Here is a 19511-nt window from a genome sequence, read left to right as displayed (position 1 = left end):
AGGATATATAGTTCATTTTCTATATACTGTATAATGAGTATCCCTGTTGTTTTTCTTCATCCAGGGTCTACCTGCTGTGTGCCTTCCTTAACTCTCCTAAATACAAACTAACAAGACAAAAACAATTCAGAATTGGTGCTGGCGCCATGTGCTGGCACTGGAGTGCTCTCCTTGAGCAAAAGAGCACAGAGACAGGGCCCAGAGTTCAAGGACAGGTCCCCACCAAAAATCCTATCTCATATTTTTATAATCTTCAAGGTTTTTCTGGAATGTAGTGTAGCAGCCCAAGAACATGTTGTACAAAATTAAGGTACTACATGCTGGCTGTTAAGTATTCTTTTTTACTTTACCTATATTTATTATAAAACAATGTTAAAGTAACATAACAATAAAACACATTCCCATAAAAATAATCTGCAATAGTACTTGAATTTTAAAAACATGGATTATGATAGTGAGTATAATTGGAAATCCAGTTTTCAATCTACATGTAGATATCTTCTACATTCAATTTCATATTAACTTAGTTAAAACGTCCTTTAAAATAAAACTATGGTAATCCGCTAATTTGTTCCTGATACTTTATGATATTTTAAATTTCCAACAGTTGATAAAATAATGCTATAAACGCTTCTGTAAGGAATTATATTTATAAAACTGTAACTCTAAAGAATGTCTAATATATGGGTCTGTGTCTGTATACACATGTAGGTCCAGATACACATACCCACAAACAAAGTAGTTTCAAGTACAAATTGTCTGAAAGTGTTGTTCTCATCGGACAGAGCAGGAAATAGAATGAGAAGTTAGTTTGATTTTAATATTTCAAAGTGAAAGCAAAGGAAAAGAATTGCTATCATGTTTTAGGTGTACATTTTGCACATAGTGTGCAGATTTGTAGGATAATGACTTCAGGTCTTGCCCTTAACATTTAGATTGACTAAAAATATGTAGAATGTAGAAAAATAATAGAAAAGAAGATGATTTCTGTGTTCTTGGGGAGAAAGAATACTCAAAAAGTGAAGAATAGGCCAATAGTTTGGCCTAGTGGTAGAGTGCTTGCCTGGCATGCACAAATACCAGGGTTCGATTCCTCATTACCACATACAGAGAAAAAGACAGAAGTGGTGCTGTGCTCAAGTGGCAGAGTGCTAGCTTTGAGGAAAAAGCCCCAAAACAGTGCTTAGACCCTGAGCTCCAGCCCTAGGACTGACACAAAATACTGTGAAGAATAGTACTCAACTGCAGAAGCATAAATTCACACATCACTCACTCCCGGTTGGCTAAATTACATTTCAAGTTTTCTTACTTATTCATAGTAACATCAAAACAGGGTCATGAATTCTAACTTTAATGTATTTTCCTTCCTTTTCTATTTCCCTACAAGCTGGATCTCCTTCTAAGAATTAAAGCCTCCAGAAACTCAGAATGACACTCAGCTGATTCTTTTACCATCCTCCCCTTACATTCCCTTTGCTTATTACTTCATAGGAAAGCAGATTCTTTGCATTTCTGGTTTCTTTCATCTTCCCTGACTGGGGAAAGGAAAGTCTGAGAATGGTCAGAATCATCAAGAATGCTTATTATCAAGAACGTAGCAGAGGAGAAATGACTCCAAAATAGCATCTGTGATTCATTTTGTTGTTTTTTTCAGTGATAACATACTAACCACTCAGCTGTAGCTATGCACTGGAAATTGGCATGGTCAAAACATCTGTAAGAACATGACAAATAACAGGTATGTTTGTGCAGTGGGCCCTACAAACTGTACAAAGGGTTGAATGTATTTCCTGGATCTTGAGCAGTGGAAGAGATGTGAATACTGAGGGGAGAAAAGGCATCAGGCATGGGTGAAGAAGGCAGCCAGGGCCTGAGAGGAAGTGCCCACATAATATCAGACAGAGGGTGGGCTTCCTGAGACAAGAATGAAGTAGAACTGGAATCAGGGTGACAGGGAAGCAAATCCATTGGCCACTCAGTCAATCCGTGTTTGTGTGTGTGTGTGTGTGTGTGTGTGTGTGTGTGTGTGTGTGTGGAGAATGTATAGACGGTTACAGTTACATTCGTCAGGTATTAGGTGCATTACTTGTCACACATTGATACCCCCTCTCATGTTTTTGTTCCCATTTCCCTCTCCCACTTCCTCCCAATCATCTTGTTTCCCCCCTTCCTTTCAAATAAACAAACATATACAGCATACCAGGTAACAAAGTCAAATACAATAACGATATAAGATTAAAGGCCAAAAAAAGAGAAGAGAAAGAACATAGTACATTAAGAACAGTAATCACACAAGATAAAGCTCTTGTTTCCATATCCTAGAGTTCCTTTTACCGAGTCTCACCCTATAGGGCCTATGTACCTAGGTTTTGAGCTATTGTAATCCTCTGCTAGGAGAGTCCCAGATGTGTACTAATTATTACAAATGAGGGAAACCTTTGAGCCTATGTTCCTCTGGGTCTGGCTTACTTCACATAATATGTTTTTTCCCCCAAGTCTTTCTATTTCCTTATGAATGGGGTTATGCCATTCTTTCTTATGGCAGCATATAATTCCATTTCATATAAGTAACACATCTCCTTGATCCAGTCATCCATCTACTGAGGGGCATCTGGGTTGGTTCCATATCTTCACAATGGTAAAAAATGCTGCAATGAACATCATTGTGCAAGTGGCTTTAGTATGTGCTTGTCTCTGAACAGTTGGGCAAATTCACTGGGCGAATTCTTATGTCTATAATTTTGCTTTGCTGATTTTTTAAATATATTTTTATTGTAATTAATAGAAGGGTTACATGACATTTGCCAGATAAATGGTGCCTTAATTCCCACACATTGATACCCTTTCACATATCATGGTCCCCATTTCCCTTCCCCCCTCCCCCACCCCTCATCTTGTTTTCCCCCGTTCCCTATCCAATTTCAGATAACCAAATACAAATATATCCAATATATCAGGTAACAAAGTGAGATAGTGTAACAATACGAGATAACCAAGGGACAGTAGAAGTGATGAGAGATAACATAGTACCTTAAGAACAACAATCATTAATTATATGGCTTATGTTTACATCATATTTTAAATGACAAGTTTAACAAACAATTGTTCAAGGAGGGAATCTCTAATTACATTCTCTGGGACTTAGTCTTTAGAACTTAATCAAAATTAGGCTAACGGTTTGTATGTCATAGAAACATATCAGTTTATGAAATAAAACATTATGATTATAGAGTCATAGGTTTTTTGTCTATATAGTTATGTTTGTATTTCCATTACCATATCCATTGCTTTGGGTATGCAGTTATTGAGTCCTCGCTCTTGTACACTTTGGATTTAATAACCGCATATTAAGGATACCATGCGCCTTTTGTTCCTTAGGTCTTGATTTGTCTTACTCAACATGATTCGCTCTAGATTCATCAACTTCCCTGCGAATGCCATTATTTTATCTTGTCTGTTGGCTATGTAGAATTCCATTGTGTATATATACCACATTTTCTGTATCCATTCATCTGCAGTAGGGCATCTGGGTTGTTTCCATCGCCTGGCTATTGTGAATAGTGCAGAGATGAACATAGCTGAGCAGGTGTCTTTATAATATCCTGGGTCATGCTGTTCAGGATAGATGCCCAGAAGTGGTATGGCGGGATCATAGGGAAGGTCAATTTTCAGTTCTTTAAGGAACCTCCACACTGCTTTCCAGAGTGGCTGAACTAGTTTACAATCCCACCTGCAGTGCAGTAGGGTTCCTTTTTTGCTTTGCTGATTTTTTGCACTTGCAACCAGGAGGATGGAGAAGGCATAAAACAAAAATGGTAGTGGTGGCGATCTTGGTTTCATTTATGATTGGCAGAAGAGATTTCACTTCTTTTCTATTTAATTTTATTGTCAGGGTAATAAACAGAGGAGTTACAGTTACATATGTAAGGTAGTAAGTACATTTCTTCTCAAATATTGTTACCCTTCCCATGTTCCTTCCGCCCAACCCTCACCTTTCCACCAAGTTGTAAAGTTCCTTTCCACAATATTGTTGTATCACTATTACACTAGTTCATCCTTCCTCCTTCATCTTGCCATTTTGTTGTTAACTTTGCCTGCCCCAATTTAAATAAATCTATGCAATACAGAGGGTACCAAGATCACATACTGTGACAACAAGGGATAAGACACAAGGGGAAAATGAAAGATAAAAGAAATAACTTCACTAGTACATTAAAAAACATGTATACACACAACAAAACCTCTTTCTTCCATGTGCTGCAGTTCATATTCCCTAGCACACCTTATATAGTGATATGAACATGGCTACTGAACTACTGTGATCCTCCGCTAGGAAAGTCCTACACATATACCAGGTGTTACAAATGAGGGAAACCATGCAACTTGTGTTTTTTGTTTCTGGCTTACTTCACTCAACATGCTTTTTTCCAAGATTTTCCATTTCCTTATAAATGGGGTGATGGCACTCTTTTTCACGGCAACATAGATCTGCATTGTGTATATATGCCCCATTTTCTTTTTTTTTGTAAATCTTATAATTATGTATAACTGGATATAGTTGCATGTGTAACATGTGTATACATGCCACATTTTCAGGGGTTTTAATAAATTTTATTATTATGGTCATGTAAAGCAGGGATATAATTACATGTGTAAGTTAGTGAGTGAGTGAGTACATTACATCTCAAATATTGTTACCCATTCTTGTTTTCATTTCCTGGAGTCCATTCTAATAAATGACATGACAATGACATGATACCTTTATGCTTGTAGCCACCTCTGGGTACACAGTGTGAGAATGCTTAGGATTTTTCTTTACAATTTTTTTTAAAGTTGGAAGCATGGTTCTGGCTAAGGCAGCATACATCCTAAAATTGGAACAATTCAGGAAGACCAGCTGTTTTAAAGCTCATAGAACTGTAGGTATGATTGTGCAGTGACACAATAAACTCTCCATATGGAGAATGGGTCTTCTGGATCTAGGGAGAGAGCGGAGACATGAGAAGGGAGGACAGGAAGGCATTCCTGAGAGGGGAAGGTGGTGAGTAGGGGCACAGAGGAAGGAACTGCAGATTGCTGCCCAGATGGAGCCACACAGCTTCTTCAGACTGGAATGAAGCAGACCTTGAATGGAGGTGGCAGGGAGGCAAACCCATTCAGAACTGGTGTGGTATTGAGGTCCTGGGGATCTACCAGAGATTTCAGGTTGAAGTTCTGTAAAATGGAGGTGAGGAATAAAAACAGCTCCATGCGGGCCAGGCCTTCTCCAACACAAATCCGCTTGCCTGAAATGTTTAAAAAATAAAAAGAAAGTAGGAAATGACTCCTTGTAGGTGTGAGCACATGAGGCACTGTATTTGTAAATGGCAAAAGAAAGTGTCAATGTTCCCTCAGTGAATTACCAAATGCAAGGCAGGGGGATGCACAGATAGGAGGAAAGCTGTACAGGTGCATGAGCAAGGTGTAATGTTAATGAATACATCATGGAAAGTTTGTTATTTCTTCAGCACACCTGTAATTCCACCACAGGAAGCCTAAGACAGAAGTATCCTGAGTTGGTATTCAGCTCTTACTGCGTTTTGAAGACACAAATTTTAAAAGAAAAATCCAAAGGCAAACCATACAAAACCTAATTATATTTAAAGGAAAAACAGGAGAAAGAAGATGGTGCCAAAACAACAGGGACCAGGCTGAGCTCTCTCCCACAAAAAGAGAGAATTGGAAAATCCCAGGAGCCAAGTACTTAAGAAATCAACAACTACAAATTTAAGAATTAATGGAGAAGAATTAAAATGGGAAAAGAAACATAGGCTACCCACATTGAACTAAGAAACAGTAAGTCAACTGAATAAACCAATTTCATACAATGAGATAGCAGAAGAAATCAGAGACGTGCCAACCGAAAGTGCCCAGGTCCAGACATTCCACTATGGAATTTTACAAGACTTTTAAAGATGAATTAATACTTATACACTTGAAATTCTTCCAAGAAAACAGAAGCAGAAGGAGCCATACCAAACTGATTCTATGAAGCTAATGTCACATTCATCCCCAAAGCATGAAAAGACCCAACAAAGTAAGAGAACTACTGAGCAATCTTTCTAAAAAGGACAAATGGAAAACTTCTCAATATAATACTATCAACAGAATCCAGAAACAAATTTTAAAAATTATACACAATGATCAAGTAGGCTTCAATCTACAGATGTAAGGCTGGATTAATATTCACAAATCAATTAATGTAAAACATCGTATCAATCAATCTAAGGTTAAGAATCATATGATAATTTCTGTGGATGATGAGAAGGTATTTGACAAAATACACCATCCATTCATGTTGAAAGCACTAGCAAAAATAGGAATAGGAGGTACATTCCTTAATTCCAACCATATTTGACAAACCTACAGCCAATATCATATTAAATGAAGAAAGACTAGAACCATTTACATTAAAATCAGGATCTAGACAGGGATGCCCACTGTCTCCACTTCTCTTCAATATAGTGCTGGAATGCCTAACCAGAGCAAGAAGGCAAGAAAAGGATATCAAAGGAATCCACATAGGGAAAGAAGAGAAATCAAACTATTCTTAGTCACTGATGACATGATCCTCTACCTGAGTGACCCAAAAAGCTGCACTCCCAAACTCCTAGAAATTAATAAACCACTTTAGCAAAGTGGCAGTATAAAAAAATCAACTTTCAAAAATGAGTAGCTTTTCTGTATGCCAACAATACACACACAGAAGGAGAAATCAAGAAAATGATCCCATTTAAAATAGGCCCCAGAAGAATAAAATATTTATAATGTAATGGAATATTTAATGAAAACCATAAAGGCTTAATGAAAGAAATTAAATTGGACACCAGGAGATGGAAAGACATCCCATTCTCATGTGTAGGAACAGACAATATAGTGAAAACGGCCATATTGCCAAAACTGATATACAAGTTCAATTCAAGCTACATCAAAATCCCAAGGAAATTCTTTACTGAAATAGAAAATATAATCCAAAGGTTCATATGGAAAAACAAAGGCCTAGATAGCCAAAGAAATTCTAGGCAAAAAAAAGCAATGCAGGGCTGGGAGTTTGGCCTAGTGGTAAAGTGACAGTCTAGCATTCATGAAGGGTCAAGTTCCATTCCTTGTTACCACTTAAATAGAAAAACGCTGGAAGTGGTGCTGTGGTTCAAGTGGTAGAGCTCTAGCCTTGAGAAAAGTCCAAGTTCTGTGCTTAGGCCCTGAGTTCAAGCCCCACAACAGGCACAAAAAAAAGAGAAATGCAGGTGGTATTACCATATGAGACTTTAAACTCTACTTTAGAGCCATAATAACAAAAACAGCATGGTATTGGCACAAAAATAGACCAGAAGATCAATGGAACCACATCCCTATAGTCAACTTATATTCAAAAACAATTCAGAGATACAGAGTGTAAACAAACACAGTCTATTCAATTTATTGGTGCTGGTAAAACTGGGCAGCCACATGCAGAAAACTAAAAATTGATCCTAGCCTTTCGCAATTCACAAGCAATAACTCAAAGTGGATCAACAACCTCAATATCAGATCTGAAAACTTGAATCTGTTACATGATACAGTCGGAGTTACACTGGAAGTCATAGCAATATGCAAAACTTTCCTGAACAGAGTCCCAGGGTCACAATGAATTGGAGAGACTCAACAAAGGGGACTACCTAAAAATTAAAGGTTTCTGCACAGAATGAAGCATAGCTACAGAAGCAGAAAGACAACCAACCAACTAGGAAAATATATTTACCAGAATACCTCAGACAAATGATTAATATCCAGTAACTACAGGGAACTCAAGAAACTAATCCACTCCCTCAAACACAACAAACCAATCACTAAATGGGGAAGGGAACTTAAGAGAGAATTATCCAAAGAAGAGGTTAAAATGGCAAAAAAAAGAAAAGAGAGAAAATGCTCATCATCCATGGTCATAAAAAATGCATATAAAAACAACCCTAAGATACTACCTTTCCCCAACTAGAATGACCAATATTCTGAACTCAGACAACAACAAATGTTGGTAGGGATGTGGAGAAAGGGGAAACTTACTGAACTGCTGAGTAGGAATGTAACCTAGTTCAGCCACTCTGGAAGGCAATTTGGAAGTTTCTTAAAAATCTTAAAATAGACCTTCCACAATCCCCACCATACCACTCCTGGACATCTAACCTGAACATCGTAGTGCAGGATACAATAAGGACACCTGTTCAGCTATGTTCATCTCTGCACTATTCACAATTGCCAAGCAATGGAAACAAACCAGATGCCAAACTACAGATGAATGGAGGCAAAAAATGTGATACATATATTTAGGTACCCAAGGTTATGGACATATGGAGATATAAACATAATTATATAGACAGAAAAATGTATTATGGTATCTATACTCTATAGACATAATGTTTTGTCATATAGATTAATATGTATCTATGACATAAAAACCTTCAGCTTCATATGTTCTAAAATCTATGTGCCACTGATTGCATATAGAGATTCTCTTCTTGAATACTTATTTCTTAAACATGACATTTGAAATATGATATCAAATTCAGTGCTTCCAAGAACAGGCCTGAAGAACAATGGAATAGAATTGAGGACCCAGATATTAAACCACAGACCTATGGCCACCTAATCTTTGACAAGGGAGCCAAAAAAATAGAATGGAAGAAAGACAGCCTCTTCAACAAGTGGTGCTGGCAGAACTGGTTAAGCACCTGCAGAAAACTAAAGTTGGATCCCTCTTTGTTACCCTGTACCAGGATTAACTCCAAATGGATCAAAGACCTCAAGGTAAAAGCTGACACAGTAAAAACTTTACAAGAAGGAATAGGAGACACACTAGGCCTCCTTGGCACAGGTCAAAACTTTCTTAATAAGGAGTAAGAATTACAACAAATCAGAGAAAGGCTGGGTAAGTGGGACTGCATTAAACTGCAGAGCTTTTGTAAATTAATTAGGAAGCCTACAGAATGGGAGATTTCACTAACCATACAAAGGACAAAGGCCTCATATCTAAAATATATCAACAGCTCAAAAAATTGAATCACTCAAAAACTAATCTCCAAAGAAACAACCATCCCATTAAAAGATGGGCCAAAGACTTAAAGAGAGTCTTCTCTGAAGAAGAAATAAGAAAGGCCTATAGCCACATGAAGCGTGATCATTGCCTATCCCCATGACATCTAAGCAGATACCAAGGCAACATTAGCGGGTGTCAGAGTATCAGGCTTCCAATCCTAGCTGCTCAGGGACTACGTTCTCAGGACCTTGATTCCAAGTCAGCTAAGGGTAATAGAGTGTGGGACACTTTCATCTTTAAGTAAATGCCAAAAAAAAAAAAAAAAAAAAAAAAAAACCCCAACAACCAAAAATCCAAAAGCAGAAGTAGAGCTTTGGTCTTAAGAGCAGAGCAGTAGTCTTAAGCAACACAGGTCGCGAACAGGGCCCAAGCCCTGAGTTCAAGCCCTACTATCAACAAATATACAAACGACAGACAGACAGGTAAACAGACAAAAGTCACAGCTTCCGAGAAGAAAGGCTACTGCATATCCAGACACATAGCATACATACTGCAGCTGTGTAGATACAATATCCAAGACACATGAAAGAAGAGCAGAGTTCTCTGGGATCTTTGTAATGTATTTGCCACACATGGGCTGGGATTTTGGCCTAGTGGTAGGGTGCTTTCTTAGCATGCATGAAGATCTGGGTTTGATTCCTCGGTACCACATACATCAAAGAAAAAGCAGGAAGTCGTGCTGTGGCTCAAGTGGTAGAGTGGTAGGCTTGAGGAAAGCCCAAGAATAGTGTTCTGGCCCTGAGATCAAGCCCCAGTTCTGGCAAAAAAAAAAGATATTTGCCACACATTTTACATATGTCTCTAAGAATATGTGACAGTTTTGACAATCTGGGTTGAGAGCAAATGTTCTGCTATATGGTTTATGACATTTTGAAAAATGCTGAGCTCTGTCTACCAGCTAGTCTTAATCCCTTTTGAATTCCTGCAATTTTCTTAATGTTCCTTACTCCATTTTATGTTTAATATTAAAGTAGGAGAAAGCAATAATTTGGCTAATACTCCCCCTCACAAATCCTGCTGTCTTGTAATTTGTGGCTGTTTTCTCTTGCTGCCATCAGTGTTCTTCTCTGAGTTTTTGGAGATCTTGCATGCTATAGAGAACCTGACAGTGACAAATGCCACAAAAAGACCTAGGAGAGACCCCTGATGAGATATCTTTTCTGATGGTAAATGAAGGCAGTTTGAATGAGGCTCACTTTTTAGGAACATATCATTATGACATATGCAAAGAAAGACTGCAAAGGCTCTATGCTTTTCCTTACTCAACTATGAAGAAAAACACAGACTAACTGAAGCCCCACTACTCTAGTCTAGCCATGAGGATATATCATGAACAGGGAAAAGTTCATGAGCCATCAAAGTGCTGCTACTAATCATGAGCTAAGTACAATTATGCCCAAAGGAGGCACCACATAAGTGCCAAATGAACCCAACCCTCAAAGATATGGAAATAAAATTACATTACCTGTTGAAAACGGCATGAAGTAATCACTTTTCTTAAACTTCCCATTTTCATCCAGAAAATGTCCAGGGTCAAATATTTCTGGGTTGGGGAATTCCTTGTGGTCATGCAGCACCGATGTCAGTGATGTCAATATGGTTGTGCCCTGGACACAACACACACAGGTTAAAGAAGCTACACTGTCTGTGAATTTGTGTTCATACATGTATATATATATACATATAAACATATACATATATATAGATATATGTATATGGGAGCCTGTGGATCAAACCACAAAACCTAGGTACTCAGGAAGCTGAGACCTGAGGATTGCAGTTCAAAGCCAACTTGGGCAGAAAAGTCTGTGCAAGTATCTGCAAAATTTAACAATTCCATGGCTATAGACTTTAAAAAATGTTGAAGAGAGCTAAAGAACTGAAAGCATGATTACAAGTATAATGATTTCAATAACAAAGTACATTATTGAAAATGAGAGAATCTGAAGAAGAGTCAAATAAGCAGGTGAATGCAGTAAGGAAAACAATGCAGTATTTGAATGAGGAGTTCAGTAAAGACACAAAAACCCTAAGAAAGAGTTAAAGTAAAATTTTAGAACTGGATAGAAATGTAAAACCAATTTTTGGTGGGAATGATCAAGGGGCTTGAATTGGGACTGGGCGCTATCTCTGAGCTCTTCAGCTCAAGGCTACTACCCTATTCCTGTGCCTGGGCAATGTCCCTGAGCTCTTCAACGTAAGGATACTCCCATACCCTTGAGCCAAGCCCCACTTCCCATTTTCTAGAGGTTAATTGGAGATAAGAGTCTCAGGTCCTTTTATGCTCAGGCTGGCTTTGAACCTTGATCCTCAGATCTTAGCCTCCTAAGTAGCTAGGATTACAAGTGTGATCCACCACACCTGGTTTTAAAACCAATTCAAAAAAAGTGGAAAACAGTGGACCAAACTGTAAAAATCATATCAAAGATCAAGGACAAAATAGATATATGAGAAACATCAAATGAAAAATTAGGTAAAAAGTAAAGAACTACAACAAGAACAAACAAGTTTACCTAGGAAATTTGAAAGATCAAACTGAGGATATATAGCCATAATGGAAGAAGAAGAGGCCCATGATAAAGGAACAGAAATCAAAATCAATAAAAGAAATCAACATTTCCTAAGTCATGAGCACTCCTGGTACATGAAGCCTTTAGGACAGCAAACAGACCATATCAAAAAAGAATTTCTCCACGATGTATTATAGTTTAAAATTAAATATTCATAAAAATTAAAGAGCACCGAGAGCTGCAAAAGAAAAGCAACTAGTTGTCTATGGTGGGAAGCCCATCAGTATAACAGCAAATTTTGCAACAGCAGAAAACTCAAAAGCAAGGAGGACATAAAGCAATAGGAAGTGAAGTCCTGCCATCTAGAAGACAGTGACTGCATTTGCTCACTCGTTCTCCTTCTGTTCCTCTGTCCCATGTGTCCCCACTCAAAACTTCAATGTCCTAGTTTTCATTCTGATAACATTCTGGAATGTTTCACAAATTCTCATGCAAGGATGGTGCTGACCTTCTGAAATTGTTCCAATTTTAGCACATGTTCTGCCTAAGCCAGCACCATGCTTACAAATTTCAACATATAAAAAGAATCCTAAGCTTTCACACACAGTGAGACCACAGGAAGATGCTTTTAGGAAAGGAAACAAAGACAAAGTGTTTGTGAGCATCTGATCATATAAAGCAATATTTATTGGAATAAACTACAGGAAATGAACGCAAGTTTTTTTTTTCTGCTGTTTTAGTTTTCTTTTCTCTATTTTTCTGTTTGATCATTCACCTTACTTTGGGACTATAAGGTGGGAGGTACAGAAATGGAGGGAGAAAGGTTGAGCAAATGCATCAGTGGTACTCACCAGACACTATGTTGTAAATAAACTATACAACTTGTGGCTGGGGCTGGCAAGGAAAATGTAGGAGAGAGCTAGGAAAGGGCTGACATTACCAAGAAGTAAGTACTCTCCCTGACTTATGTAACTGTAACTTCTCTGCACATCATCTTTATAAAAAATTTTAGAGAAAAGCCTAATTATTAAAGAGAATAGAACTGATTCAAAATATAAACATATTTATGTTAAAATTCATAATAAATAAGAAGAGTGGGTAAATTTACCTAATGTTATTTTTTTAAAAAACACTAAAATCCACTTAAGATATAGAACTTTATATTGAAATATCAAGGTTGATATTTCTTTTGTAAATCAATAATGAAACTGACATCACCATCACCACAAAGTTTGTTTTATACCACCCTGGCTGCCATTACAAAAATCCAGCATATCAAAATTATGGACAAAGAAAAGCATAGCATAAAAATACTATCCCAGCAGCTAGGAGTTTGGCCTAGTGGTAGAGCACTTGCCTAGCAGGCATGAAAACCCGGGTTCAATTCCTTGGTACCACATGCATAGAAAAAAAAAGCTACAAGTGGTGCTGTGGTTCAAGTGGTAGAGCTCTAGCCCTGAATTCCAGCCCAGGATTGTTTAAAAAAAATATTATCCCAGCTGGGTGTGGTGACTCATATCTGTAATCCTAGCTACTCTGGAGCCTCAGATCTGAGGATCACGGTTCAAACAGCCCAGGCACAAAAGGACCAGTGATTCTTATCTTCATTTAACCTCTAGAAAATGGTAAGTGGAGCTTGGCTCAAGAGTGGGACAGTAGTCTTGAGCTAAAGAGCTCAGGGACAGTGCCCAGGCTGAGTTCAAGCCCCATGATTCACACACACAAAAATATTATCCCAGGTATTATGCACCCTAAAAATCTAAACAATTCTACAGGTGAATCATTAGCAGTGATTAGCAAATTTTATGTTACTTACTTTGAGGTCTTCAGAATGATTAAAGAAATTGTTTCTCTGTATCAGGTAAAATGGATATCAAAGGCATCATAAAAATACTAACAATCAACCCAGGCACTGGTGGCTCATGACTGTAATCCTTGCTACTTGGTTGTCTGAGGTCTGTGGCTTGTGGCTTGAGGCCAGCCCACACAGGAAAGTCCATGAGTCTCTTATCTCCACTTAACTACCAGAAAACTGGTAATGGTACTGTGGCCCAACGTGGTAGAGTACTACTTTGAGCTAGTGACAGCACACAAGCCATGATCAAGTCCCACATTCAACAAAGGAATATAATAATAATAGTTGAAACTGTTGGTGTTTTGAGAAAGTCTATGAATATATTGGTAATCAATTTTATTGAAAACAAAGTATTACTTGGAAAATAAAGTAAAGCATAGATAAATTGGAAGTATAGTATGACTCACTCATGAACTGATGACACCAAGGTAACATTTACCCCCAACGTATCTATAATTTTTCTATAGGCATAATAAACATCCCAGCAGAGCACATTGGGAAGTGGATAAAAATAAGGTTGTATGTTCATTTGGAAATACAAAAACTAAGTAGAGTCCCCCAAAATTAGGAAAAAGCAACTAAGGAAGAAAAAGAAGACCCAAAAAGAAAAAGCATTTAAGGGAAAAACAAAATTGGAAAATTCACAGTTTCAGATTCCAGAGCTCTTCTTGCATCGATATATAACCCCCAAACTTCCCATAACACAAAGTCTCCTGGGCAGCCAACTGTGAGACTGTGGTGTGGAGGAGCAGAATCCCACAGTGAACCCAGAAACTCAGGCTGCTACGGAGGCTCCCAGAGAAGAAACAAGCCCACCTTGGGAATGAAGTAGCCTCTGAACTTCACATCACGGGTCACTGCATGGGATACATTCATGGGTATGAGATCAATGTATCTCTGGACCTCATGCAGCACTGCATCCGTGTAAGGCATGAGGCTCCTGTCCTGCATGCAGGGGCTCCGGTGACTGCCAATCACTTGGTCAATCTCTTCCTTCACTTTAGCTGGTTGAGACACAAATAAGGAATGGTGAGATAGGAGGAAAGTGACAAATTGATCACAGTAATTCATTGCTAAATAAAGTTTGATAATATATCTGAACAAGATTTCAGGTTTAAATACACATATATATCCCACAGAATCCTTACATGGAAGCATGTAAACACTTCCTAAGTAGCCTTATAATTTCTTAGTAGTGCCATAGAGTTTAGCTGCCTCCTCCTCCTCCTCCTCCTCCTCCTCCTCCTCCTCCTCCTCCTCCTCCTTCTCCTCCTCCTCCTCCTCCTCCTCCTCCTCCTCTTCCTCCTTCTTCTTCTTCTCCTCCTTCTCCTCCTCCTCCTCCTCGTCCTCCTCCCCCCTGCTCGTCCTTGACCTCGTCCTCCTCGTCCTCCTCCTCTTCCTCCTCCATCATCTTACTCTTACTCTTACTCCTCCTCCTCCTTTCTTCTTCTTCTTCTTCTTCTTCTTCTTCTTCTTCTTCTTCTTCTTCTTCTCCTTCTTCTTCTTCTCCTTCTTCTTCTTCTTCTTCTTCTTCTTCTTCTTCTTCTTCTTCTTCTTCTTCTTCTTCTTCTTCTTCTTTCTTCTGGGTCATGGGGCTTGAACTCAGCCTGGGCACTGTCCCTGAGGTCTTCAGCTCAAGGCTATGGCCCTACTCTGAGCCAAGCCCTCCTTTCTGAGTTAATTGTATTCAAAATCTCAACTCATTTTGTGCCTGGGCTGGCTTTGAACCTTGATCCTCAGCTCTCATTCTCCTGAATAGCTAGGATTACAAGCATGAGCCATGGAGCCTGGCTGAGTTTATCTTCTTCTTAAAAAATAGAAAAGCAGGGGCCAGGAATTTGGCCTACTGGTAGAGGGCTTGCCTAGCATGCACGAAGACCTGGGTTCGATTCCTCAGTGCCACATACATAGCAAAAAGCCAGAAGTGGTGCTGTGGCTCAAGTGGTAGAGCTCTAGCCTTGAGAAAGTCCAAGGACAGTGCTCAGGCCCTGAGCCCAAGCCCAGGACTGGCAAAAAAAAAATAGAAAAGCAGGCAGGACAAAGATGGAATGAATAGGGACGCAGCCTAGCTGTCTCCCAAGAAAAGAGAGAATTAGGGAATCCCAAGAGCCAACGATACTTAGAAATCAACAATACAAATTTAAGAAGCCAAAGAGAATTCAACTGGGAAAGAAACACAGATAAAGCTTATAACCACAGTTATCACAGAATAAAAATGCAAAGACCCCTCCTCCACCCCTCCCCACACAGCCTCCACATGGGCCAGGGCCAGGAACCCCTGAATTCCAGCCAGCTGCAGAATCCAGACACAGGAATCTCACACAGCCTGGACAGACAACACAGACATCAGCTAACACCACAGGGGAGGCAAACAACCGACCCACCCTGTACATCCCAGGGAAATCAGGGGTGCACTCTGCCCTAGTATGGAACCACAGACAGTGCAGAGATAGCAACCGCACAACACAGCAGGGAACTGCAGGGCAGAATAGCAAGGGCCTAGCTCACATTTGGAGAACCAGGACTGCACAGCTCCACCCTACTGTGGGTCTGGCCACTGGGATCAGGGAGGGCAAACCAGCACCAATTGTACTAGCTGAGACCTAGGAGCACAACTTGTGGGCACATCCACAAAGTCTGTGTTCTCAGACCCAGGATCTGGAGGACACTCCACCCCACTACAGCGGTGATATTTAACTCACAAGCGTGGGCACAGACAGCAACTACGTGTCTCCACTGAGAAGCAGCTGCATGTCAGCAATAGCAGCTCATTCCTATTAAGAATTGAGGACACATCCCCATGAGTACTGAGAACACACCCACCTAAGGGCAGAAACACCAAAAGAGAGCATATACAGCGGGCTTTCTACTGGTCACCAGGTGTACAAGTCAATCACAGTTGTGCTACGCAGCTGAGGTCCATGCACACACTCAAAGAGCAAGTGCCATTCACCATTTGGAATAGGCGGGCTTGTGATGTGCCCATCAACAGCTAGTCCCTGCTGCTGAGAACAGGGTGAACAAGCTCCAGCAGAGGCTCTATCTAGCCCAAATGCTCACACAGATAACTGTGAGCCACTAAGCGATATCAGCTGTCCACTCCTCCTGACACCAAAAACACCAAAAACCAAAAACACAGATCCACACCTGGACCCACCTACCTGAAGGCAGCAACAGAATCAACTGGGCTGTGAACCACACATATACAGATAACCCAGAGAGAACCACCAGCTGCAAATCAAGCAAACACCATCTCCTTCTAGTGACCACAGCACAAACCTACAACAGTAGTGAGCAAGCCCTGAACTCCCAATGCGAAAATCACAGAGACAAATCACGAAATTTATAAATCATCAAACTCCAAGACAAATCCTGAAAGGAGACAAAAGTGAAAGGGTGAGAGAAGTCCAAAAAAAAGACACGAGACTCTTCAAGGAGATGATTGTGGACATGACTAAAGAGATCAAAGCAGAATTCCAAAAACAATATTAAATAGTCAGGAACAAAGAGCAGACCAGCAAGAATCCCCATCAAGAAGCTATCACCTATAAATCACTACACACAAACCAAAAGAGAGAGAGAAAGAGGAGAAAGAGAGAGAGAGAGGAGAGAGAGAGAGAGAGAGAGAGAGAGAGAGAGAGAGAGAGAGAGAGAGAGAGAGAGAGAGAGAGAAACACAAAAGGAAAAAATAAATAATGGCCAAGGATGTGAACCACTTCTCCATGATTCCCCTAAATATGAACCAGCTGAACAATCCAATCAAAAGACACATGACAGCAGATTGGCTTAAGAAACAAGACCCATTAGTAGGCTATTTCCAACAGACCCACCTCACTGCTAGTGACAGATACAAACTCCTAGTGAAGGAATGGAAAAGAATTTTCCACTCCAATGCACCGAGCAAAGAAGCAGTAGTATCAGTCTTAATCTCTGACAAAATTAACTTCTCAGTAAAATCAGTACATAAAGATAAAGATGGCCACTACATATTAGTAAAGGGATCAGTTCATAACCAGAATATTACAGTTATAAACATTAACTCCCCCAACATGGAAGCACCGAAGTATGTCAAGCAAACTCTCTTAGAGTTACAGGACAAGATAGACTGAAACACAGTCATTGTGTGAAATTTCAATATGGCACTCTCATCAAAAGACAGATCAGTTCAGCAAAAGATAAGCAAAAACACCTCTGACTTAAATGACACCACAGAATAACTGGGCTTAACACATATACACAGATTCTTCCACCCAACGGCAAAGCTTTATCCATTTTTCTCAGCAGCACATGGAACAGACTCCAAAATAAATCATATAATAGTTCATACAGAAAACTTAAGCAGATACAAGAACACTGATATAATCCCCTGCATTTTATCTGACCACAGTGGAATCAGACTAGTTCTAAATGACATAGTAAAGGGTAAAAAATATTCAAACAGTTGAAACCTGAATAAAACAGTTCTGAATAACTCCTGGGTTATAGAACAAATCAAAGAGAAATTCAAATCTTTCTTGAATGTAATGAAAATCAAGATACATTAAAAAGGAACCTACAGAACACGGCAAAAGCAGTCTTAACGAGCAAATTTATCAAACTAGGAGCCCATAATAAAAAGACAGAAGAAGCTCATATAAACAACCTAAAGAAGAAATTGAAGCACCTAAAGGAGGAAGAAAAATTTGACTTGAAAACAACTAGAAAGACAAAGATAAAAAATAAAATCAGATATATCAGAGATTGAAATAAGACATACTATACATAAAAGTAATAAATCAAAAACTTGGTTCTTTGAAAGAGTCAGCAAAATGCACAGTCCCTGGCAGGATTAATAAAAAAAAAATGGGAGAGGAGACTCACTCAAATAAAGAAGATTAGAGATCCTACAGGAACAAATATGACTGATATTGAAGAAATTCAGTCTATTTTGAATAACTAGTTCCAGGGTCTATATTCAAAGAAATAGGAAAATGTAATAGAAATGGATGATTTTTTAAGTAAATAAACATAAGCTACCCACATTGAACCAAGGAGAGATGTCAACTGAAGAAACCAATCTCATACAAGGAGATAGCAGAAGCAATCAGAGACATGACAACCAAAATGGACCAGGTCCTGATGGTTTCACTACAAAATTCTGCAAGACTTTTAAAGATGAATTAATACCTATACTCTTGAAAGTCTTCTGAGAAAATAGATGCAGAAGGAGCCATACCAAACTCATTTTATGAAGCTAATATTACACTCACCCTCAAACCAAGGAAAGACCCAACAGAAAAAGAGAACTACAGACCAATCTCTCTAATAAACACAGATGTAAAATTCCTCAATAAAATACTAGCCAACAGAATCCAGAAACAATTTTAATAATTATACACTATGATCAAGTAGGCTTGATCCCACAGATGTAAGGCTGTTTAACATTCACAAATCAATTAATGTGATACATCATATCAATAGAGCTAAGGGTAAGAATCATATGATAATCTCTCTGGTTACTGAGAAGGCATTTGCCAAAATACAGCATCCACTCATGTTGAAAGCACTAGAAAAAAATAGGAATAGCATGTACATTCCTTAAAATGATTAAAACCAGGGAGGGGGAAGGAAGATGGCACGGAGACAATAGGGACACTGCCTAGCTCTCTCTCACAAAAAGAGAGAACCAGGGAATCCCATGAGCCAATTACCTTAAGAAATCCACAACAAACTCAAAAAGCAACGGAGAAGGACTCAAACCGGAAAAGAAATGCAGATAAAGCTTACATCCAACTTTCTCAAAGAATTCAGAACACGAGGATCCCTCCCCCACCCCTCCCGCCAGCTCCAAGCTGCGAAAAGTGGCGGCAGAGGGCGCCGGAGGGCGCCGGGCCGGGAGCCCAACCGGTGCAGAAACCAGCACAGGACCGGGCCAGCAAGCCACGGAAGCAGTGGAACCCAGACGCAGAACCAGAACAGCAAGCAGTGGAACCCAGACACGGAACACAGGTGGCGGGGGAGACCCGAGGGGAGTGAAAGACTCCCAACCACCATG

General features: G+C 39.4%; 1 protein-coding gene across 2 annotated transcripts in view; it reads right to left on the bottom strand.

Moving 5' to 3' along the window:
* Positions 1-3865: 3865 nt before the first annotated feature.
* LOC150054037 (cytochrome P450 2C19-like) overlaps positions 3866-19511 on the bottom strand; it is a 33226-nt gene continuing 17580 nt past the window's right edge. For both annotated transcript variants that reach the window (XM_090346213.1, XM_090346212.1), the window contains 3 exons: positions 14294-14481; positions 10578-10719; positions 3866-5285 (listed from right to left, as the gene is read on the bottom strand). In XM_090346213.1, coding sequence (XP_090202339.1) covers positions 5104-5285; positions 10578-10719; positions 14294-14481 — 512 coding nt within the window. In that variant the 3' untranslated portion in view covers positions 3866-5103. The remainder of the gene's footprint in view (positions 5286-10577; positions 10720-14293; positions 14482-19511) is intronic.

The sequence above is a fragment of the Megascapheus bottae genome, chromosome 15 (assembly GCF_031878675.1).
Source record: "Megascapheus bottae isolate mThoBot1 chromosome 15, mThoBot2.hap1, whole genome shotgun sequence".
Taxonomy (NCBI): domain Eukaryota; kingdom Metazoa; phylum Chordata; class Mammalia; order Rodentia; family Geomyidae; genus Megascapheus; species Megascapheus bottae.
Note: the sequence above shows the minus strand (reverse complement) of the source record. Positions and strands in the feature narration are given on the sequence as shown.